Source organism: Scyliorhinus torazame, chromosome 17, assembly GCF_047496885.1.
Source record: "Scyliorhinus torazame isolate Kashiwa2021f chromosome 17, sScyTor2.1, whole genome shotgun sequence".
In the NCBI taxonomy this organism is placed as follows: domain Eukaryota; kingdom Metazoa; phylum Chordata; class Chondrichthyes; order Carcharhiniformes; family Scyliorhinidae; genus Scyliorhinus; species Scyliorhinus torazame.
This window is the reverse complement of record NC_092723.1, coordinates 125,708,924-125,733,890: the sequence shown is the minus strand read 5'-3', so window position 1 is coordinate 125,733,890 and position 24,967 is coordinate 125,708,924. Positions and strand designations below refer to the sequence as shown.

The 24,967-nt window shown below is 45.3% G+C and overlaps 1 protein-coding gene across 2 annotated transcripts in view; it reads right to left on the bottom strand.

Moving 5' to 3' along the window:
• LOC140394126 (lipase maturation factor 1-like) overlaps positions 1 to 24,967 on the bottom strand; it is a 579,371-nt gene that overhangs the window by 100,755 nt on the left and 453,649 nt on the right. For both annotated transcript variants that reach the window (XM_072481000.1, XM_072481001.1), the window contains exon 6: positions 21,021 to 21,204. In XM_072481000.1, coding sequence (XP_072337101.1) covers positions 21,021 to 21,204 — 184 coding nt within the window. The remainder of the gene's footprint in view (positions 1 to 21,020; positions 21,205 to 24,967) is intronic.

The window sequence follows — 24,967 nt, the reverse complement described above, 5'->3', positions numbered from 1 at the left end:
ATTAATTGTTTCTTACGGGGTATGGACGTTTGCTGGCTAAGCCAGCATTTGTTGCCCATCACTAATTGCCCTTGAGAAGGTAGTGGTGTTACAGTGCCTTCTTGAACCACTGTAATCCATGTGGTATAGGTATACCCACTGTACTGTTAGGGAGATAGTTACAGGGTTTTGCCCCAGCGACAGTGCATAAGCGGCGATATAGTTCCAAGTCAGGATGGTGAGTGACTTGGAAGGAACATCAAGGTGGTGATGTTCCAATGTATCTGCTGCCCTTGTCCTTCTAGATGGCAGTGGTTGGGGTTTGGAAGGTGTTGCCTAACGAGCCTTGGTGAGTTCCTGCAGTGCATCTTGTAGATTGAACACATTGCTGCTACTGTGGGTCGGTGGTGGTGGGAGTGAATGCTTGTGGAAGGGGTGCCAATCAAGTGGCCTACTTTGTCCTGGATGGTGTTGAGCTTCTTGAGTGTTGTTGGAGCTGCACTCATACAAGCAAGTGGGGAATTCCATCACACTCCTGACTTGTGCCTTGTAGGTGGCGGACAAGCTTTGGCGGGGGTCAGGAGGTGAGTTATTCGCCACACGATTCCTAGCCTCTGACCTGCTCTTGTAGCCACAGCATTTAAGATGGCTAGTCCAGCCCAGTTTCTGATCAATGGTAACCCCAAGGATGTTGATGGTGGGGGACTCAGTGATGATAATGCCACTGAATGTCAAGGGTGTGTAGTGTTGGGTGTTCTGATGTACAGATGAACCAACACGGTTGTATTTGGTACAACGTTGTTTTATTTCAACTTGTTATTTACAGTTCTGTCTTGATACTCTGCACGTGGTGACTCCCTGTGTGTGATGTTAATCAGGTCCTGTCCTTGTCCTGGTCTCCAGATCTACTGGCCACCAGGTGTCGTGTTTCTTCTCTTATACTGTCTCTGTCCTTGTCTATGATTGGTTGTCGTGTTGTGTGTGCTGATTTGTCTGTTGGTGTGTCTATCATGATGTGTGTGTTTGAATATCATGACATCCCCCCTTTTTTTACAAAATTATGTGCCTACGTGGTTATAAACACGAATGTGTCATGAGTGCATCTAAAAGTGAGTGTGCGTGATATTTACAGCAGGTGCATGTGGCGTAACTATATACATGGGGCGATGTCGGGTGTGTCATGCTAACGAGGTTGTACCATAACAAAACAGGAAGACGAAAAACTTTGAAGTGTGGTCCGGTCAAACAATATCTGGAATGATAAAACAGTAACATGTTACAATACAATAGTGTTTCAACTTTAACGTGTGAACAGTCTCATAAGTCCAATCTAGTAGGTGTGCGACGAATTCAGGTTGACCGTCAGGGTGGCACTCTATTCATCGGCCGGATTGATGTTGTTGACCCTGTTCACATCAATGACTGAAACCCGGAAGGCATCTTGGTCATCTGTGTCATTTGGCTGGATGTCCTGATGTACGGGCTGGACGGTCCTGACGTGTCTGCGAGGTTGTCGGAGATGTGTAGGATCCATCGGTTGAACCGCTCGACAGTAGGCAGCGTAGTGGCCCATCTTGCCACATCGTAGGCATTGTCGGTTTTTAGCAGGACATTGCCCTTTTAAATGTACAGCTCCACAGTTGCCGCACGTCATGACGTCACGGCATTCGTTACGCCACTGTGCATGCACAGTTCGGTCTTGCATCGGGCGCGCCTGCGCAGTGCGTCCCTTGATGTTGCCGTTGGTTTTGGCGCGCACAAGCGCGGGAGACCGCGAAAAGTGCGGGAAACGGCCGCCCTCTTCCGGGCCGCGGGCCGGGAGATAATCAATTGCCTGGATGCGTTCGGCCTCGTGGGCGGCCTGGCTTGCCGATTCGACGGCTAGGGACCCCCTCCGTGCCGATTCGGTCGCCTGAAATTGGGCAAAACGGCTGATTGCATTTTCATGGAGGACACAAGCTTCCACCACAGACGCTAAGGTCAGGCCTTTAATTTTAAGAAGCTGCTGGCGTAGGCCACTGGAGGCAACGCCAAAAACAATCTGGTCCCGGATCATGGACTCTGAGGTGGTGCCGTAACCGCAGGACTGCGCGAGTATGCGGAGGTGCGTCAGAAAGGGTTGAAAGAGCTCATCCTTACCTTGCAGGCATTGCTGAAAGATATACCTTTCAAAACTTTCATTCACTTCAACGTTAAAGTGCTGGTCTAGCTTGAGGAGGACCGTGTCATACTTGGATTGGTTCTCGCCTTCCGCGAACACCAGTGAGTTGAATATATCGATGGTGTGCAGACCTGCGGTGGTGAGGAGCATCACAATCTTTGTTTCGTCCGAGGCACTCTGTTTCCCGTTGGCTCGCATGTACAGTTCCAATCGCTGCTTGAAAAGCTTCCAATTGGTGCCAAGGTTCCCAGCGACTTGCAACGGCTGCGGTTTGTTGGTGATGTCCATATCTCAGGATGGCAGGTTTGCCGGCAGGTATCGATCCACTCCTGTACCATGTAGTGTAGGGTGTTCTGATTTACAGATGAACCAACACGGTTGTATTTGGTACAATGTTGTTTTATTTCAACTTGTTATTTACAGTTCTGTCTTGATACTCTGCACTTGGTGACTCCCTGTGTGTGATGTTAATCAGGTCCTGTCCTTGTCCTGGTCTCCAGATCTACTGGCCACCAGGTGTCGTGTTTCTTCTCTTATACTGTCTCTGTCCTTGTCTATGATTGGTTGTCGTGTTGTGTGTGCTGATTTGTCTGTTGGTGTGTCTATCATAATGTGTGTGTTTGAATATCATGACAGGGTGATTGTTTGATTATCTCTTACTGGAGATCGTCACTGCCTGGGACTTGTGTGGCATGAATATTACTTGCCACTTGTCAGCCAAAGCCTGGACATTGTCCAGGTTTTGCTGCATTTGCACATGGACTGCTTCAGTGTCTGAGGAGTCACGAATGGTGCTGAACATGTGAAATCATTCAGCGAGCATCTCCACTTCTCACCTTATGTTGGAAGTAAGGTAATTGATGAAGCAGCTGAAGATGGCTGGGCTAGGACACTACTCTGAGGAAATCCTGCAGTGATGCCCCAGGCCTCAGATGACTGACCTTTAACCACCGCGACCATCTTCCTTTAGGTATGACTATGTACATGGCATTGCCTGCACCCTGAAATTCATACACAACATGCTCAAGTGTCTGGTTGGCAGACTGTCTTTTTAGACCAACAAGCCACAACATATTAATAGCGTGAAATAGCATTGCTTCACCTATTATTCAAATTTTTAGGATACTTTGACTTTTTAAGGTAGCTTGAGGGTGATGGGCCACTTCCCAGGTCTGGAAGTGGCAGCTGTCATAATATTCACTCATGTAAATAATGAGATGCAGACAGGCAGTGATTGACACATAGGATGACCAGTAAGTATACAACACAGCACAGCCAATCACCAGACAGGACACTGCCACTATAAAGCCAGAGGGCACTAGGTTTCCCGCTCTCTCGGGACCCAGCTACTGAGACAGTCAGAGTCCACGAGCTAGCACAGTGCAAACACCATGCGGTAGCTAGTAAGTCTGGTCAGGCTACTACAAGGTAATTAGTCAGATCAGTGTAGTGTCGACCCACAGCTGAATATGTACAGCAGTTCACCTAGTTGAATAAAACAGTGTTGGATCTTCTCCTGTGTTAGACGTCTGTTTCTAACTTTCCTGCATCGAGTGCAGTCCACATCGAACCAACCTGCCTAACACATCATGGTACCAGAGTGACATTGATCTTGACTGACCTACCTCGAGTGAATCAGCATCGACCAGCAAGCAGCCATCCAGCAAAATGGAAAATATCCAGCCTCCTCCGCAACTCCGCATCTCCAGCAACCTCAGTGCCAACTGGAAAATCTTCAAGCAAAAGTTCCTCTTGTACATCGAGGCCTCCCACCTCGAGGCAGCATCGGATGCCAGGAAGATCGCGCTATTTCTCTCCACTGCGGGGGACCACGCCATCCATATCTACAATTCGCTTACATTCGCCGACAGCGAAGACAAAACAAAATTCAAAACAGTCCTGCTGATCGACATTGAGGTGAATGAGAGCTTTGAACGGTACATCTTCCAGCAGAGGCTTCAGGGTAAGGATGAACCTTTTCAGTCCTTCTTGACCCATCTCCGCATCCTATCGGAGTCATGTAACTATGACTCGACGGCTGATTCCATGATCCGGGATCATATCGTTTTCGGGGCCCACTCCGACTCCCTGCTGCAGCAGCTCCTTAAAATCAAACAGTTGACCCTCTCTGTCGCTATCAAGACGTGCATTGTCCATGAGCATGCCAAGAATCGTTACTCCCACATCAGGGCGGCAGAAACTGCAAAGCTGGCCTCCCATGAGGCAGAAAGAGTGCAGGCCACTGCACAGATGCAGGGCCTGAGCATCGAGGAGAGTAGCTGTTTCGCGCGTTTTTCTCGGATCCCTGCGCATGCGAGCCACGAGCGAGTGGACGACGAGACCGAAAACCTGACTGCGCAGGTGCGTACGTCGGCCGATCACACTGCGCATGCGCGATGGCACACGGATCGCGCTGACGTCAGCGTCATGACGTGTCCGAAATGTGGCTCCGCCCACTTAAAGCATCAATGTCCGGCAAGAGGACGCCGATGTCTCCAGTGTGGCAAGCTTGGCCACTACACAGCCCTCTGCAGATCCGCTCCACTGCTCAGCAGCCACCGATCCCAGCTGTGGCACAGAAGTATCCGCTCAATACAACAAGGCATGCTAGATTCTGATCCCGACAGCCCAACGGACCCTGATGCTGACTGCCTCAAGTCTCCATATCGGGTGGGCATCATAACCACACATGAGCTGGCCTCCACCACACCTGCGCAACGCCTCTCGATCCTCAGTGCGGATCCCGACGACAAGTGGTGTGCTGTCCTCACAGTTAACAAGGCTCGCATCAAATTTAAACTGGACACCGGCGTGTCTGCAAACCTCATCTCACAATCTGACCTCAACACCATCCGAGCCCGACCAAGCATTCTTCCACCAATCTGCCAGCGATCCTACCGGCCCACGCGACCACCGCAATGGCAGCGATCCCACCTCTCCAAGTGCAGGCGGCTCCTGATCCACCTCTGTGGCGATCGACAAGAATTTGTCACCCGCCACAAAGACTGAATCTGTAGACTTAACTTTTGTAAATTTATGTGACTGAATCCATCGGCTTAACTCTTGGAAATATTGCTTAGTTTGCCATGTATCTGCACTATCGACACCTTCCCATGTATGTACATTTGTTCAATCACCGTTTGTATATAGTCAGGCAATATATATATATTATATATATAACACACACACCTCAGTATTTATTTAACTAAAAAAAAAGGGGAGATGTCATAATATCCACTCATGTATATAATGAGATGCAGACAGGCAGTGATTGACACATAGGATGACCAGTAAGTATACAACACAGCACAGCCAATCATCAGACAGGACACTACCACTATAAAGCCAGAGGGCACTAGGTTTCCCGCTCTCTCGGGACCCAGCTACTGAGACAGTCAAGAGTCCACGAGCTAGCAAGCACAAACACCATGCGGCAGCTAGCAAGTCTGGTCAGGCTACTACAAGGTCACTAGTCAGATCAGTATAGTGTCGACCCACAGCTGAATATGTACAACACTTCATCTAGTTGAATAAAACAATGTTGGATCTTCTCCTGTGTTAGACGTCTGTTTCTAACTTCCCTGCATCGAGTGCAGTTCACATCGAACCAACCTGCCTAACACATCAGCAGTCTTTGTCCGATTTGTGAGTTACACTGTGAACAATCAGTCAGGATAGCTAGTGTCCTGCAGGGTTGCTTTGATGCACTTTATTTCTCTGTCAAGCTCGCAAGGCAAGCAAATGGCTAGTGTCCTATTTACAAGCTTGCTGTTCACGCCACTCTGACAGCACTTGGAGCGATATCAATCCCATCGTGAGTCTTGACCAGTGAGGGTAGGCTCGTGGTAGACAGCAATGGAGAACCCATTGGCAGACTTTGCAGTTAGTATGTTGAGAGTGCATTAGATTGCTCCACCTCAAAAGTGAATTTAAGCACGGGATGAAACATTTTAAGGTGTATAAGGAAACCCTTACACAGCTGCAGATTCAAGATCCCAAATAAAGTCAAGTCAAGTAATGTCAAAAATGCAGCCAAGCCGAAGTTTCAAAAATTTAACAGAGACAGCACAATTATTTACATGGTACAGATGGATATGAGAGCTAATAGAGGACTGCAAGTTTTAGAGAGGTTGTGTGAAGAGCTCTCTACGGAAAAAGTCAATTGAGGAAATCTACATGGAGAAGAGAGATCAGTGAGGAGGTCTTTACATAGAACATAGAGTGCAGAAGGGGGCCATTCGGCCCATCGAGTCTGCACCGACGCACTTAACCCCTCACTTCTACCCTATCCCCGTAACCACATAATCCCTCCTAACCCTTTTTGGTCACTAAGGGCAATCTATTATGGCCAATCCACCTAACCTGCACGTCTTTGGACTGTGGGAGGAAACCGGAGCACCCAGTGGAAACCCACGCAGACACGGGAGAACGTGCAGACTCCACACAGACAGTGACCCAGCGCGGTATCGAACCTTGGACCCTGGCGCTGTGAAGCCACAGTGCTATCCACTTGTGCTACCGTACTGCCCATACAAACAAGACAGTAGGAAGACCTCCTTGAAGAATGGAACAAAGAATTTGTATTAGCAAATGTCTTTCAAAACTTTCAAACACCCCACAGCATTTTCTTGCCAATGAATTATGTTGAAATGTTATCAATGTTTATCACAATTAATGCCAGTTCCGGTAACATTCCATACCTGGGTAGGTCATGAATGAAGGTCCAGGAGCAGCAACTATGCCAAGGACCAGACATGAAGAAGAACAAACACCTCAAGTTACCCAAGTTATATTGCTCTTAAACAAACGTACCTGCCCAAAACGACAAAAATTCCCTACCAAGCAAGTGTACAAAGTTATATGGACTCGGAAATGTTAACGCTTTCTTATTCTCTCCACAGATCCTGCCAGGCCTGCTGAGGTTTTCCAGCATTTTCTGTTTTTATTCAGGGTAAACATGTCTTCATTCAAAACAGATACACCAATAATGCAAATGGCTCATTTGCACATACACACAGTTCTGCCCATGTGGTTCACTCACTTCATTTGCGCTACCGCCAAGGGAGCTAAAACTGGTTTGTGTAAGTCGCAATATGCTGACATGAAAAAAAAAGGTTCCAAGTTATTTTAATTAGTAAGTTGGAACTGACCACAATAGACCACTGCAGAGCAAAGAGACATGTAATTAAAAACATTTTTTTCCTTTGAATTCTTAAACAAAAGTTTTTTTAAAAATCCGCGAGCCACTTGCTATCGATGTCAGGGAGATGCTGGAACGAAATGTCCCATGGCTCAGTGATGCCCTGCTGCAATTTAATACCATTTTCCACAGATCCCTTGCAGATAGAACACAATCACACAACTCCACACCAGCCATAAGTGAAGCAAAATCGACTTATTTGTTGAACATTCTATCCAAGTTTGCCATCGCTTACCACAGGTACTGAATCATAGAATCCCTACAGTGCAGAAGGAGGCCATTCGGCCCATTGTGTCTGCACCGACCCTCTGAAAGAGCACCCTACCTAGACCTACTCCCCTATAAATCAGTAACCCCACCTAACCTTTGAACGCTAAGGGGCAATTTAGCATGGCCAATCCATCTAACCTGCACATCTTTGGACTGTGGGAGGGAACCAGAGCACCCGGAGGAAATGCATACAGACACGGGGAGAATGTGCAAACTCCACAGTCACCCGAGGCCGGAATTGATTCCAAGTCCCTGGCGCTGTGAGGCAGCAGTGCTAACCACTATGCCACCACGTTATTGCTTATGTTATGACCCTAATAAGGTTTAAAGAAAAAATCCAAACAGCCAGTAATTAACCAACAGAATTTCACATTTAAAAAAAATATATTTTAGTATACCCAATTCATTTTTCCAATTAAGGGGCAATTTAGCATGGCCAATCCACCTAGCCTGCACATCTTTTGGGTTGTGGGGGCGAAACCCACGCAAACACGGGGAGAATGTGCAAACTCCACACAGATAGTGACCCAGAGCCGGGATCGAACCTGGGATCTCGGCGCCGTGAGGCAACAGGGCTAACCCACTGCGCCACTGTGCTGCCCAGAATTTCACATTTTTTTGATTAAAAACCATTATATAGTGTCTCAAAACCAGCTGTCTGAAAATTGGACTTTTAAAGCTGCTTCACCTGAATTTCCCCCCTCACCGACATCTTTGGTCTAATAGTATTTCTGGGAAATTCCTTGGAGCTACTCCCACTCCACCACCAAAACGTCATTGTAGTGCAGCGAGAAATCCTTTTCCACACATAAGCAGACCTTCTGCCACACATCTGGCAAGTACTGACGGATTTGAAGTAGCCCTGAAGGATTTCCCTGGTGCATCTTGCATTGTGACTATTTCTTTCAAAACTGTCCATTGCAATCCTTACTTGAAAAACCTCAACACTCTACATCAGTCATTTTCAAACTCAGGGTCACGACCTGTGGGTGGGTCATGGGCAGATGTCAGGAGGGTCGCAGGACCATAGGTCGCAGCATTCCCGATTGGGGAAGATAGCCCCAATGGCTGCAACCTGCTTTTTAAAATGCCGACCGCAACCGGTTTTCAGAATTCTGGCTGTCCTGCGCATGCATGCCCCCTCAACAGTGCACAGACCTGGATCCCAGCGAAGCAGACCATCTCCTCCTGATGTCAGCGTCCTGACCCAGGAGCAGATTCTTTTAAAAAATCGATAGAGTTTTCTCTTCAGAAGTGGCGGCAGAGAGCAGGTTACGAACCCTGTACACTGAGGTCACGTGCCCTGGGCACGCGAGAGATTCCTCCACTTTTTACCTGCCAGCAGTGCCTGGTGTGAGCGCCAGGGCCTCTGATGAACAAGCCATTAAGAAGCTGACATCAGAAACAGAGCAGTATAAGATGATTTCTTGAAGTATGGCTTTATCAATTGTGCCACTGCACATCAGGATACCAAGCCCATGTGTGTCATATGCAGGGAAGTACTGGCAAATGAATGTTTAAAACCCTCAAAACTTCAATGGCACGTTTGAGGATAAACCTCTTGAATTTTTTTCAACGGATGCAGTACTTAAATCATCAGCTGAAGTTGTTCGCAGCAATGTAACATTGAATGACAAAGCAAATGAGATTGTGAGGACCAAGCAGGCTCACCTGTCACATTAAAGGTAACGTGAAAATGGTGGGTCGTGAAGTTCGGGTGGCATGGGTCGTGAAGGTCGGCTGGCTTTGGTCCCGAAGGATGGCCGGTTGGTAAAAAATGGGTCCTGGGCAAAAAAGTTTGAAAAACACTTCTCCTATATGCTGAATCCAAACCAAGCAGCCCGACCTGAAAACCAGCAAGATCCAAAATCCAGCACAGACTCAGTCCCTAGATTGTCGGTTTTGAGACACTGGCCTGTAACATGAAATTAAACAAAGCAAACACCACTAATCTAACACTTTAGCTTATAAAGTTTTAGGTGATATACTCAGTTCTAGATTTCAAGTTTCTACTTTCCCGCACCCCACCCCACCAAGTTTTTCACCTTACGAAATATTGAAGATTGTTTCTTTCAACAAACATACACAGATAAATTAAACACAAAAACCTTTGAGCCAATGCTCCACCCTGAATCACTATCTCAATGGCAATGTGGCATGCTTTGGGATAATTCAGATAAAAATTCTAACAAAGTATTTTACCTTCAATACAACTCTTTCATTCTGCAATTCATATGAATCATTTATAATGCTAACAGAGTTTTGTGATTCTCTCTCCAGACTGCCTGGCTCCATGACGAGCTAACAAATTGTCCAGACATTGTTCAAATTTTTACCACTATCAATTCCGACATTTCAAGACAAACATACAATAGCTTTAAAGTGTAATAAACCCAAACTGGTTTGTGTTTAATTTAAATAAGCGTTTCTTATCAGTTTCTCAATCAGATGCCTCCCATTTATTTAGTTAAAACTTTAATTCCTAAAATTAAAAGTTATAAACATATACACCATGAACTAGATTTTCAGAACTCTTGAAGTAATTACCAAGTTAAATACAGCCAAGCCTAATTTTGGAATACGTAAGAGAGGCAGCACGGTTATTTACATGGTATTGGTGGATATGGAACAAAGAGGAAATTTATCTGGAGAAGAGATTGACTGTTTTGACAAATAATCATGAAAAGTTCCAAGTTATTAATGCTAGGCCCCCGTTTATTTTGTTGGGTCATCATGAAATGTGCAAAAAAAAGTATTTTACATCAGCTGCCTTAATCACATTCCCAACCCAACAATGGGATTCCTCATATTCCATTGCAGGCGTGGCAAAGGTGGCTTATTGCATGAGAGCAGTGTGCTACAGTCTGGAGGAGGTGTTCAACGGATGGTGTGAACTGAGAAGTGGTCCAGTATTATAAGAGGCAATGGCAGAGTAGCATCTTCGGACTTAACACCATTGTGGATGGACTGCAGTGGTTCAAGATCACCATTTTCTGAAGCTCAAATTGAGATGGATGAGGAATGAACATTCCAGCGACCCTCACATTACATGATCAAACAAATAAAATAAAAAATGAAGCAGCCTGGGCTAGGAGATGATTGCAACATCTCCTAGGAGACTGAAAAGTTGGTTTCCAGAGCACAGTAATGAGCAATGGCTTAATGGTGCATGGCTTGGAACGCATGGAGGTGTAGTGCAGTACAGTTGGGCAGCTAAACACGTGGCTAAACCAGTGGTGTAGGAGGTAGGGTTTCAGATTTGTGCGACCTGTACAAGGACAGGTTGTATCTAAACTCGAGGGGCACCAATATTCTGGCTGGGAGATTTTCTAGTGTCACTCTGGAGGAGGGGGCTGGGAACCAGAGCATTAGCTTAGAAGGTGTCATAACTGAAGGGGAAATAGAAAACAAAAATAAGAGAATAACATCACCCTCAGGGAGAGCAAAAAAAGTGACAAGTGTGATGGTCAGTGCAGGACTGAGGGTATTGTACCTTAATGCATGCAGTATATGGAACAAGGTAAATGAGCTTGTTGCGCATATTGAAATTGGCCGGTACGATGTTGTGGGCATCACAGAGATGTGACTGCAAGGGGATCAGGGCTGGGATCTAAATATACAAGGACATGAGTCCTATCGAAAGGACAGGCAGATGGGCAAAGGGGGCAGAGTTGCATTGTTAGTAGTAGAGGGGCTGGTTTAGCATAGTGGGCTAAACAGCTGGCTTGTAATGCAGAACAAGGCCAGCAGCGCGGGTTGAATTCCCATACTGGCCTCCCCGAACAGGCGCCGGAATGTGGCGACTAGGGGCTTTTCACAATAACTTCATTGAAGCCTACTTGTGACAATAAGTGATTATTATTATTTGTAGTAGTAGTAATAGTGGGCAGCACGGTAGCATTGTGGATAGCACAATTGCTTCACAGCTCCAGGGTCCCAGGTTCGATTCCGGCTTGGGTCACTGTGCGGAGTCTGCACGTTCTCCCCGTGTGTGCGTGGGTTTCCTCCGGGTGCTCCGGTTTCCTCCCACAGTCCAAAGATGTGCAGGTTAGGTGGATTGGCCATGCTAAATTGCCCATAGTGTACAAAATTGCCCTTAGTGTTGGGTGGGGTTACTGGATTATGGGGATAGGGTGGCGTGTGGACCTTGGGTGGGGTGCTCTTTCTAAGAGCCGGTGCAGACTTGATGGGCCGAATGGCCTCCTTCTGCACTGTAAATTCTACGATGATTCTAAGGAATGAAGTTAAATTGATAGCAAGGAGCGATATAGAATCAGAAGGCATAGAATCTCTGTGGATAGAGTTGAGGAATCGCAAAGGTAAAAAGACCCTGATGGGAGTTATGTGGGGCAGAAAATAAATCAGGAGATAGAGAAAGCATGTAAAAAAGGCAATATCACAATAATCATGGGGGATTTCAATATGCACATGGACTGGGAAAATCAGGTTGGCAGTGGATCCCAAGAAAAGGAATTTGTGGAATGTTTAAGAGATGGTTTTCTGGAACAGCTTGTGGTAGAGCCCACTAGGGAACAGGTAATTCTGGATTTGGTGATGTATAATGAGGCAGATTTGATTAGGGATCTTAAGGTGAAGGAACCCTTAGAGAGCAGTGACAACAATATGACAGAATTTACCCGGCAGTTTGAGAGGGAGAAACTGGAGTCAGATGTCACGGTATTACAATTAAATAAGGGTAACTGTAAAGACATGAGGGAGGAACTGGCCAGAGTTGATTGGAAAAGGAGCCTAGCAGGGAAGAAGTGGAACAGCAATGGCAGGAGTTTTGGGGGGGTTAATCGGGAGGCACAGCAGAAATTCATCCCAAGGAGGAGGAAACATGCTAAGGGGAGGACAAGGCATCCATGGCTGATGAGGGAAGTCAAGGACAACATAAAAGAAAAAGCAAAAGCAAAAAGCATACTAAGTGACGAGAATTAGTGGGAAACCAGGGGATTGGGAATCCTTTCAAAGTGAGCAGCGGACAACTAAAAAAGCAATAAGGGAAGAGAAGGTGAAATATGAGTGCAAGCTAGCTAGTAATATAAAAGAAGATAGGAAGAGTTTCTTTCAATATGTAAAAGGAAATAGAGGCGCAAAAATAGACACTGGACCACTGGAAAACGTGGCTGGAGAAGTAATAATAGGAAACAAAGAAATGGCAGACAAATTGAACAGTTACTTAGCATCAGTCTTCACCAGTGGGATGCCAGAGCTCCAAGAGCATCAGGGGGCAGAGCTGAGTGCAGTGGCCATCACGAAGGAGAAAGTTCCGGGGAAACTGAAAGATCTGAAGGTGGATAAGTCACCTGGACCAGATGGACTACACCCCAGGGTCCTAAAAGAGATAGCTGAGGAGATTGTGGAAGCATTGTGGTGTTCCTTCAGGAATCACTGGAGGCAGGAAGGGTCCCGGAGGACTGGAAAGTGGCTAATGTAACACCACTGTTTAAGAAGGGAGGGAGGCCGGTTAGCTTGACTTCGGTCATTGGTAAGATTTTAGAGTCCGTTATTAAAGATGAGATCGCGGAAGTGTAGGGTAAAACAGGAGAGTCAGCACAGCTTTGTCAAAGGGAGGTCATGTCTGACATATCTGTGAGAGTTCTTTGAGGAGGTAACAAGGAAGTTAGACAAAGGAGAACCAGTTGTCGTGATTTATTTAGATTTCCAGAGGCCTTTGAAAAGGTGCCGCATAGGAGATTGTTAAATAAGTTAAGAGCCCATGGTGTCAAAGATCCTGGCATGGATAGAGGATTGGCTGACTGGGAGAAGGCAGAGAGTGGGGATAAAGTGTCTTTTTCAGGATGGCAGCCGGTGACTAGTGGTGTGCCTCAGGGGTCTGTGCTGGGACCACAACTTTTCACAATATACATTAATGATCTGGAAGAAAGAACTGAAGGCATTGTTGTTAAGTTTGCAGATGATACAAAGATCTGTAGATGGACAGGTAGTATTGAGGAAGCAAGGGGGCTGCAGAAGGATTTGGACAGGCTAGGAGGGTGGGCAATGAAGTGGCAAATGAAATACAATGTGGAAAAGTGTGAGGTTCTGCACTTTGGAAAGAGGAATTTAGGCATAGACTATTTTCACAATTGGGGAAATGCTTAGGAAATCAGAAGCACAAAGGGACTTGGGAGTCCTTATTCATGATTCTCTTAAGGTTAACGTGCAGGTTCAGTTGGCAGTTCAGAGGGCAAATGCAATATTAGTATTCATAGCAACAGGGCTAGAATAAAAGACCAGGGATGTACTTCTGAGGCTGTATAAAGCTCTGGTCAGACCCCAGTTGGAGTATTGGGAGCAGTTTTGGGCCCCGTATCTAAGGAAGGTTGTGCTGGCCTTAGAAAGGGTCCAGCGGAGGTTCACAAGAATGATCCCTGGAATGAAGAGCATGTCGTACGAGATACAGTTGAGGACTCTGGGTCTGTACTCGTTGGGAGTTTAGAAGGATGAGGGGGGATCTTATTGAAAAATACAGGATACTGTGAGGCCTGGATAGAGTGGATGTGGAGAGGATGGTTCCACTTGTGGGAAAAACTAGAACCAGAGGACACCATCTCAGATTAAGGGGACGATCCTTTAAAACAGAGATGAGGAGGAATTTCTTCAGCCAGAGAGTGGTGAATCTGTGGAACACTTTGCTGCAGATGACTGTGGAGGCCAAATCACTGAGTGCCTTTAAGACAGAGATAGATAGGTTCTTGATTAATAAGGGGATTAGAGGTTATGGGGAGAAGGCAGGAGAATGGGGATGAGAAAAATATCAGCCATGACTGCACGGCGGAGCAGAGTTGATGGGCCGAGTGGCCTAATTCTGCTCCTATGTCTTGTGGTCTTATGGTACAGGTGCTGAAAATCTAGTTCAATGTTGGAGGATAGCACAGCATAATCAGGGATGGGTCTGTGGGATGACCTGGAGGACAATATTCTTGTGAAAGGATAATCCAGCATTGCATGTAAGGAAAGAAAAAAAGAACAAAGAAAATGATAATGCTAACGAGTAAGACAGCAAGACAAGAGGAAAATAAAATAAGGAACCTGCTTTGACATGGGGCTTCTCACACAAGTTCAAGAAGTCATCATAGAATTTACAGTGCAGAAGGAGGCCATTCGGCCCATCGAGTCTGCACCGGCTCTTGGAAAGAGCACCCTACCCAAGGTCAACACTGCCACCCTATCCCCATAACCCAGTAGCCCCACCCAACACTAAGGGCAATTTTGGACAATAAGGGCAATTTATCATGGCCAATCCACCTAACCCGCACATCTTTGGACTGTGGGAGGAAACCGGAGCACCCGGAGGAAACCCACGCACACACGGGGAGGATGTGCAGACTCCGCACAGTGACCCAAGCCGGAATCGAACCCGGGACCCTGGAGCTGTGAAGCAATTGTGCTAACCACTATGCTACCGTGCTGCCCTTGTCCAAAGTGCTTGACAGTGCATTAAGTATTTTTGTTCAAGAGTCTCATTGATTGTCTCACTGAGAAACGCTACAGCTACATTTGCACATAGTAATGAGATAAATGACTTATTAGTGAGTTTTAGTGATAACGAGAGGCCGACAGTCATTGTGGTATGTCTGAAGTGGAGTCACTGTTGTAATGTGAGAAATGTAGCCGCCAATTTGGGCAGAGCAACGTCCTACAAATCGCAATGGGATAATGACCAGATATTTAATGTTAATGAGGATAACTGAGGGATAAATATTATGATAGGACACAAGGAAAATTCCCCTGAGCTCCTTTAAATATAAATTATTTAATTTATTTAAATAAACAAATGCCATGAGATAATTTATGCCCCCCCCCCCCCCGCCCCCCCCTCCATCCCCTCCCGAGGTCTCAGCTCAAAGGCAGAATCTCTAACAGTGGGGCACTTTTTCAGTACCAGTCTTAATATACAGCAATTCTGGTGGACAAACATTACTTTTGTGAGGTTAGAAACATTAGAGCAAAGGTGAAAAAACTGTACAGTTTTACTTTTGCATCTTTATATAACTTTACATATTTTAAATCCAAGGATCAGAGCAATAATAAAAACTACCAGTGGTAAAAAAGGAGCTTTTTTTACTTAAGAACATTTCATTTTGAAGCAGTAGACCGATACTCCCTGAACTTGCGTTTTCATTTTCAGCACACCTTCAATTTCTGGCATTTTCTTTACTTAAAATTACTTAAAAAGAGGTACTGTGCATGTCCTCATCATTCAGTGAAGGGTCCAAGACCATCAATCTGCACATTCTCCTTTCAGGTGTGGACATTAGTTGCAGAAAACATTTGGAAAATATTTTTCAGAAGCAGTTGGTGAAATAAAGTGTCAGGTGCGCTGAGCAGCGTTTAAAGAAAGATGCCCTATCAGTGGTGGAAAATACAGTACCTGCCTGGATTTCCAGACCGTCTCAATTTGTGTGACAGTACGACAGTTGGTCAGTTTGTTTAAGCAATATGAAGTTACCATTATGAAATTCTTTGGGCCCTGCGCGCACTGAAGGATTCAAAATGTTCCCAGCAGTTTAAAATACTGCTCGTGATACTTGCATTTCCCTCTAAAGTGAGATTTTGACATTCTGTCACCGTGCCTTAGATCACCATAGTATGATGTAAGGTACAATAACCTTTGCAACTAATATGAAACCGAGATTGGAACAGTTAAGATATGACAAACCATTGCACGGACAAGACTGAAATGGTTGTAACTATGCACAGTGACCTGTGAAGTGTATGGGTAATTGTCTTATGTGGCATTTCATTTTTCCATCAGTTCCACCAAAAGAAGGTCATGGTTGTTTCAAACCAATTTGCAAATTCTGACATTTTTGAATCCATAAATCTACTTAAGGAAGTGCAGCTGAATGGGATAATTCACTGAGCTGCAGATTGGCTTTGGTTCAAGTGAACAGCGAAGCAGATCTCTGCCTGTTATATAAGGCACGGCTTTGCATCCATGACAATGTTCGGATCATCAGGGGCAGGGCGGTAGCACAGTGGTTAGCACAATTGCTTCACAGCTCCAGGGTCACAGGTTCAATTCCCGGCTGGGTCACTGTCTGTGCGGAGTCTGCACATTCTCCCCATGTCTGCGTGGGTTTCCTCCGGGTGCTCCGGTTTCCTCCCATAGTCCAAAGATGTGCGGGTTAGGTGGATTGGCCATGCTAAATTTCCCTTAGTGTCCAAAAAAATGTTAAGTGGGGGTTCCTGGTTTACGGGGATAGGGTACATATGTGGGCTTCAGTAGGGTGCTCTTTGTAAGGGCCGGTGCAGACTCGATAGGCCGAATGGCCTCCTTCTGCACTGTAAATTCTATGAATCCTATGATAATCAGAACAACCTGGGGTTGGTTTAGCACACTGGGCTAAATCGCTGGCTTTGAAAGCAGACCAAGGCAGGCCAGCAGCACGGTGCAATTCCCGTACCAGCCTCCCTGAACAGGCGACGGAATGTGGCGACTAGGGGCTTTTCACAGTAACGTCATTTGAAGCCTACTTGTGACAATAACCGATTTTCATTTCATTTCAAAGGAAAATATGAGACAGCGAGCACAATGCATATATGGTGGCCGGGATTCTCTGGGCCACCAGCCAGCGGAGGGAATCCCGGTGGCCCGGAGGGAATCCTGATTGCCCTGAGGGAATCCCAATGGCCCAGTGACTTGGACGCAGGGCCAAAAACAGGTTTCACGCTGGTCATGAAAACTCCAGTTTTCCCGCTGATGGGCGCATTTAATCTCTGACCGGGAGAATCACCCCCGATGAGGCACAAATTCAGGAAGAGCAGATTATGGTAATGCAGAAGACATGAAAAATATGGAGAAAATAAAGGAGCAACAAGCAGTTTGAAAGGCAAATGTTGGTCTTCGTTGTAAGAGGACTTGCATACAGGAGCAAGGCTATCTTACTGCAGCTGTACAGGGTCTTGGTGATACCTGGAGTTTTGGTCTCCTTATCCAAGAAAGGGTATATTTGATACAGAGGGAGTGCAAAGGTTCACGGATTCCTGGGATGGTAGGATTGTCAGTTGAGGAATAAGTGGGTCGCCTGGGCCTGAATTCAATGGAATTTAGTAGAATAAGAAGTGATCGAAATGAAATGTATAAAATTCTGACAGAACTGCACAGATTTGATTCAGGGATGTTGTTTCCTCTGGCTGGGAGTGGGGGTCTAGAACAAGGGGTCACACTCTCAGGTTACAGGGAAGGCCATTTAGGACAGAGATGAGGAGAAACTTCTTCATTCAGAGGGTGATGAACTTATGGAATTCTCAACCACAGAAGGCTGTGAAAGTCAAGTTACGGAATTGATTCAAGAAGGAAATAGATAGATTTCTAGACTGTAAAGGAGTCAGGGGGTATGGGGAGAGTGCGGGTGTATGACGCTGAGATAAAGGATCAACCATGATCATATTGGATGGTGGAACAGGCTTAAAGAACAGCCACCAATGGGAGAGCAATTAAAATCAGGGATGCACAAAAAGCCAGAACAGGAGACGCACAGAAATGTCAGACGGCTGTAGTGATAGAGGAATTCACAGAGAAATGGAGTGGCGAAGCAACGGATAAATTTTAACACAGATATACTTGTCCTCAGATAGGAAAAGAAAATCTTTGGAACATATATCGAGGGCATTCTGGCATCCAAACATCACTCAGAGATCTGCACTTTTGGACGCTGGTGGTTTCCGGAGCTCCTTTCACAACTCCACTCAAATAAAATGCTGTGGCTTTAGATCACAAAACATTGATGGAAATGCCGTTCCATCTGGATGGCCATCGGTACGTAATTGGTTATTTGACTTCTCAAACCAAGGTACCAGCATGTGAGTGGGCATCAAGGAGTTGTTCGAGGCCCTTTATAAAAATTAATTTACGGGACGTGGGCTTCGTTGGCCAGACCAGCATTTATTGCCCATCCCTAATTGCCCTTCAGAAGGTGGTGGCGAGCTGCCTTCTTGAATCGCTGCAGTCCCTGAGGTGTGGGTACACCCACTGTGCTGTTAGGGAGAGAATTCCAAGATTTTCACCCATCGACAGTGAAGGAGCGGCGATATATTTCCGAGTCAGGGTGTGAGTGACATGAAGAGGAACCTCCAGGTGGTGGTGGTGCCCAGGTATCTGCGATGCTGGTCCTTCTAGATGGTAGCAGCTGTGGGCTTGGAAGGTGCTGCCGAAGAAACCTTGGTGAGTTCCTGCAGTGCATCTTGTAGACGGTACACATTGCTGTTGCTGTGCATCGGTGGTGGAGGGACTGAATGTTTGTGTAAGGGGTAGCAGTCAAGAGGCTGCTATGTCCTGGATGGTGTGTGATCCTTGAGTGTTGTTTGAGCTGCACTCATCTAGGCAATTGGAGAGTATTCCGTTACACTCCTAATTTGTGCCTTGTAGATGGTGGACAGGCTTTGGGGAGGGTTCGGGAGATAGGTTACTCACCACAGGATTCCTAGCCTTCAACCTGCTCTGGTAGCCACAGTATTATATGGCTAGTCCAGTTCAGTTTCTGGTCAATGGTAACCCCCAGGATGTTGACGGTGGGGGATTCAGTGATGGTATCACCACTGAATGTCCAAGGGCAATGGTTAGATCCTCTCTTGTTGGAGATGGTCATTGCCTGGCACGAGTGTAGCATGTTACTTGCCACTTGTCAGCCCAAGCATGGATATTATCTCGTCCTTGCTGCATTTGGACATGAACTGCTTCAGTATCTGAAGAGTCGCGAATGGTGCTGAATAACCCCATTTCTGACATTTGGTGGAAGGAAGATCATTGATGAAGCAGCTGAAGATGGTTGGGTCTAGGACACCACCCTGAGGAACTCCTGCAGTGATGTCCTGGAGCTTGAGATGATTGACCTCCAACTACCAAATCCAGCTTCCTTTGTGCCAGATAGGACTCCAACCAGCGGAGAGTTTCCCCCTGATTACCACTGACTCCAGTTTTTCTCAGACTCCTTGATGCCATACTTGGTCAAATGCTGCCGTAATGTCAAGAGCAGCCACTCTCACCTGAAATGAAATGAAATGAAAATCGCTTATTGTCACAAGTAGACTTCAAATGAAGTAACTGTGAAAAGCCCCTAGTCGCCACATTCTGGCACCTGCTCGGGGAGGCTGGCACGGGAATTGAACCATGCTGCTGGCCTGCCTTGGTCTGCTTTAAAAGCCAGCTATTTAGTCCTGTGCTAAATCAGCCCCTTACCTCTGAAGTTCAGGTCTTTTGTCCATGTTTGAACCAACGCTGTCAGGATCTGACCCTGGCGGAACCCAAATTGAGTGCCCATGAGCAGGTTATTGCTGAGTAAATGCCACCTGATAGCACTGCTGATGACCCCTTCCATACTTTGATTATGATTGAAAGTAGACTGATGGGGCAGCAATTGGCCATGCTGGATTTGTCCTGTTTTTGTGTACAGGACATACCAGGGCAATTTTCCACATTGCCGGGTAGATGCCAGTGTTTTAGCTATGCTGGAACAACTTGGCTAGTGGCGCTGCAACTTCTGGAGCACAAGTCTTCGGGACTATTGTCAGGGCCCATAACCTTTGCAGTATCCAGTGTCTTCAGTTGTTTCTTCATATCACATGAAGCAAATTCAAATTGGCTGAAGACCGATATCTGTGATGCTAGGGACCTACTTCAATGGAAAACAACAATGAGTCACAAAAAGTTAGTATGTAGGTGCAGCCTATAATCAAGAAGTAACCAAGAAGGCTAATGGAATGCTCTCCTTTATTACAAGTGGAATTGAACATAAAAGTAAGGATGTTAAGCTTCAGTTATGCAGGACATTGATGAGACCCCCATCTCGAATACTGTGTTTAGTTTTGGTCTCCTTATTTAAGGAAGGATGTAAATGCATTGGAGGCGGTTCAGAGGAGGTTTACTAGATTGATACCTGGAATGAACACGTTGTCTTATGATGATAGGTTGGACAGACTGGGCTTGTTTCCACTGGAGTTTAGAAGCATGAGGGGTGACTTGATTGAAGTATATAAGACCCTGAACTATCTTGATGAGGTGAAAGTGTAAAGGATGTTTCCTCTTCTGGGTAAGTCCAAAACTAGGGGGCACAGTTTTAAAATTAGAGGTCGCCTATAGTCAGAAATGAGGAGAATTTTATTCTCAGAGGGTTATGTGACTTTGGAACTCTGCCTCAGAAAGTACTGGAGGCCGGGTCACTGAATATTTTAAAGGTGGCGACAGAAGAATTGAAGATTATCGGGGGTAGACAGCCAATGTGGAACTCAACACAAACAGATCAGCCATGATCTTATTGAATAACGGAGCAGGCTTTAGGGGCCGAATGGCCTACTTATGCTCCTATTTCATATGTTCATATTTAATCTCAGAAAGCAAGTTTAATGCATTGATTTGTTCGATTCTCTGATTCAAACATCCACTCCCAACAAAGCACTTGCCTGGAATGCAGCAAACCACATAAGCCAATCGAGGCGGTAATGGTACGGACTGATAATACACGGTCTCCGCTTCAAATCACCAGCTTTACACTTGAACTCATATTCCTCCCACAAGGCACTGGGGTCATGCGGATCTTGACTCATTGTCCCCTGAATTATGACCTCGGTCCTCTCCTTTGTAATACTAGACAAATAGAAACAAAACAGAAAAATTACCCCGAACGTTCAAAATGCTTTTTCATAAACAATGTCAGAATTCCAATGACTGCAGAATTATCACTATTCCTCACAAGTAGGTGCCAGCCTGCTTCATCTAACTCTGTCCATCATGTGCTTTGCCAACTTCCCTCAAATTCATGTTATTCATCTTTACTACTGTGTGTGGCAGGGGGTTCCACATTCCCACCGCTCTGTTCTTCCTCTGTATTATTTAGTTGCTAGCCATCAGAAACTAATTACAGTGCCAATACCTCTAATAAAAACTCTCCCCTACTGATAGCACAAAAATAGCCAGCATTGTGACATCTATTCCGCTCTACTGAGCATTGAATCGGATCAGATCATGCAAATCACCATCCACATGAAACATTTACTAATAGTAATTTCAGCAAAGGATAAACATTTTTAGCTGCTTGAGCTCCCCTGACATGTCACTGCGTGAAGTGTCGTTAAGATAGTAAGGTGCCTAATTCAAATCATTGTACCTGGACAGCCAATTTCTATCAGAGCAGTGATGGAAGGCGTTAATTGGTCTCAATGACTCAGGGTAAAGTGGCTGGAGAAATGTCAGCCAAGTTCCATATGCCTGCTCACTATTCAACAACCCATTGATGTCAGGGGAAGGGAATACAAGGTTTAACTGTAATAATTCAGTCCCCACCAGCCATCAAAGTGGTTAAATATCATGTATATATTACAGTCTAGTGATTATCTTACTGTGCTAGTGAACTTGGGCTAATAATCCAGACAATGTGAATTTCAATTCCACAATGGCAGTTTGAGAATCGTGATTTTTTTTAAAAAACCTTGTAACTGAACAATGTAACCATCATAAAAGCTCGATTGGCTCGCTAATCTCATTTTAGAGAAGGAAACTTGCTGTCCCGGTCTGGCCTGGACGTGATTCCAGTGCCAGGCAAACTTCCTTGAATCTTAACTATCTCTAAAGTAGCTTCACAAATCACTCAGCTTTACCAGAATTGCTCAGGGTGCAACAGTTCAAGAAGGCCCAAAACCACTGGGTCAGGCCAACCAGGGTTGAGCAATAAATGCCGACCTTTCCAGCGTCGCTCACATCCCAAAAATAGATTTGAAACAATTCCCCAATGAGGTTCACATGAGAAATATTCACATAGATGATATATTGATGTTCCTATTGGTGCCTGTGGGACTCAGAGCCCAGTGTCCCAATATTACGATCACAGCTGATGTTACCACTGAACAGTCAGGTCCCAGAATGGAAGCCTGGCTCAATAGAGCGTAACTTATATCTTTTGTTTAGAGACGTAGATGGACAGAATCACAGGTCTACGAATTAAATTTTAACAAAAGAAAAACATTTGTTAAACATGAAAAGATTGATTATAATACAATACTACTTCACCCCACCCATATATTCACAGGTGTACACAGATTTTTACGAATAACACAAGTTACAAAATATATCTCATACTGTAATGTTCTCGGTAAGTACACAGTTCATGTAAACCAACAGGTCAACTGTGGTCAGACACACCCACTCTAAAACCAAGTGGCAGATGCCACCCAATACAACTTCAATGGGTTTCTCATCAAATCACAGAATAATGCAGTGCAGAAGAGACCCTTCTGCTCATCGAGTCTGCATGAAAAGCACCTGACCTGCCTACTTAATCCCATTTGCCAGCACTTGACCCATAGTCTTGAATCCAGGTAATTTTTCAAGGATGTGAGGCAACATGTCTCTACCACCCAGCCAGGCAGTTCATTCCAGAACGTCACTATCCTCTTTCAGGCTTTTACTCCAATCCCCCCTAAAGCTCCTGCCCCTCATCTTGAACTTGTGTCCCCCTCGTAACTGACCCTTCAACTAAGGAGAGTAGTTGCTCCCTATCCACTCTGTCCATGTCCCTCATAATCTTGTACACCTTCATCAGGTCATCCCTCAGTCTTCTCTGCTCCAGTGAAAACAACCCAAGCCTATTTGACTGCTCTTCATAACTTAAATGTTCCATCCCAGGCAACATCCTGGTGAATCGCCTCTGCACCCCTCCAGTGCAATCACATCCTTCCTATAATGTGGTGATCAGAATTGCACACAGTACTGCAGCTGTGGCCTCACCAAAGTTCCATACAATTGCCACATGGCCTCCCTGCTTTTGTAATCTATGCCTCGATTGATAAAGGCAAGTGTCCCACATGCCTTTTTCACCACCCTGCCCTCCTGCCTTCAGAAATGTATGGACAAACATGCCAAGGCCCTTAGTTCCTCGGAACTTCCCAGTGGCATGCCATTCATTGAATACTTCCTTGTCACATTACTCCTTCCAAAGTGTATCACCTCACACTTTTCAGGGTAAAATTCCACCTGCTACTTTTCTGCCCATTTGACCATCCCACCTATATCTTCCTGTAACCCAAGACACTCAACCTCACTGTTAACAACCCAGCAACCCCTCCAAATATGTATCACACTGAGAGTCAACTGGTCTCATGGGAACTTTGACTTCCACCCGAGTGTTTCCAAACTCCACTCTTGGAAAACATGTATTGGAATCTCCTCCCTAACCAACGCTTTCTCTTGGATGCCTTCACCAAGGATCCACTTCCAGGAAGTCAATCTCTCCTTTCAGTATTTCTCTGCCTTGGATTGCCACATGCATTCAAGCTTTCACACTATTTCTTAGATGCCCAGCCATTCCAACAGAACACTACTGCTTCACAGGCTGTATTAAGATTTCACCAAACTTTCGATTTATCTCACTGTCTGGTTTCTCACTTAAATCTGGTTGTTGCAGCTGTCTCTTTAACTCAGAGCACTTTCATGCTTTTACTTTAACTTCATGCAACAGAACCTTGTTCAACTATTGTACTTTGTTCTTTTAACTTAGTTGCCATCCTGAGACATACTCCGCCTATTCCCTAGTTCCTGGACTTTCCTTTGTTCTTTTGAGAAGTCGGCTCCCTGAAGCTCCCTGTCCTGTCAAGTTTCTTCTGGGTCCAGCTTAAAATTAAACTCAAAAGCTCGTCCTAATCCTGGTTGCTAAGCTACAGTCTATCTTTCTTTAAACACTGTTTGTTTTCACGTTGTAAACTTCCATTACCATACATGCATCTAAATCAAAATTGAAGTCATTATCCCTTTCAAATACAGAACCACAAAAAATTAACTCACTGAAAGCTACTGTATGCGTTATTTCTAATACTCACAAATACAAATGCAGATTATTTAAAACTACCTGTTTCCTGACACCCACTTCTTCTGCAAAGTGAGATGGGGAAAAGGGAGAAAACAAAATATTGAATTTTGAAAGTCTGCTTACAGAAACATTGAAATCTCCCCATCTTTGCATGATCCAGAAACCACCTTTGAGCCTACTATACAAGCCATTTATTTATTCCCATTTTCTCCTTGGATAAAAATTCTACATGCATCCGGCTACTCTCAGACTTTCTGCTGGTGTCAGAGAGACAGGCCAGATAAATGGACTGCTGATTTTGCATTGCAGATGATATCCAGTGAGCATTGATGCTGCTTTACTGATTGCAGCTCCCTGACTGGAAAGGGTTAACATTATTCGCAGTGTACAACGTGCCCCTGCAGTCGGGCGGCTCACCTCATTAATGCATGAAGTATGGAGTTTGCTCTAACTTCGGGTTATTGGCAGCACTTACTAAATCAAAGTTATTGGACAATTTTTAACCTAAAAAAGTTTTGTGTCATTTGAATTATGTAAAATTCAACATCT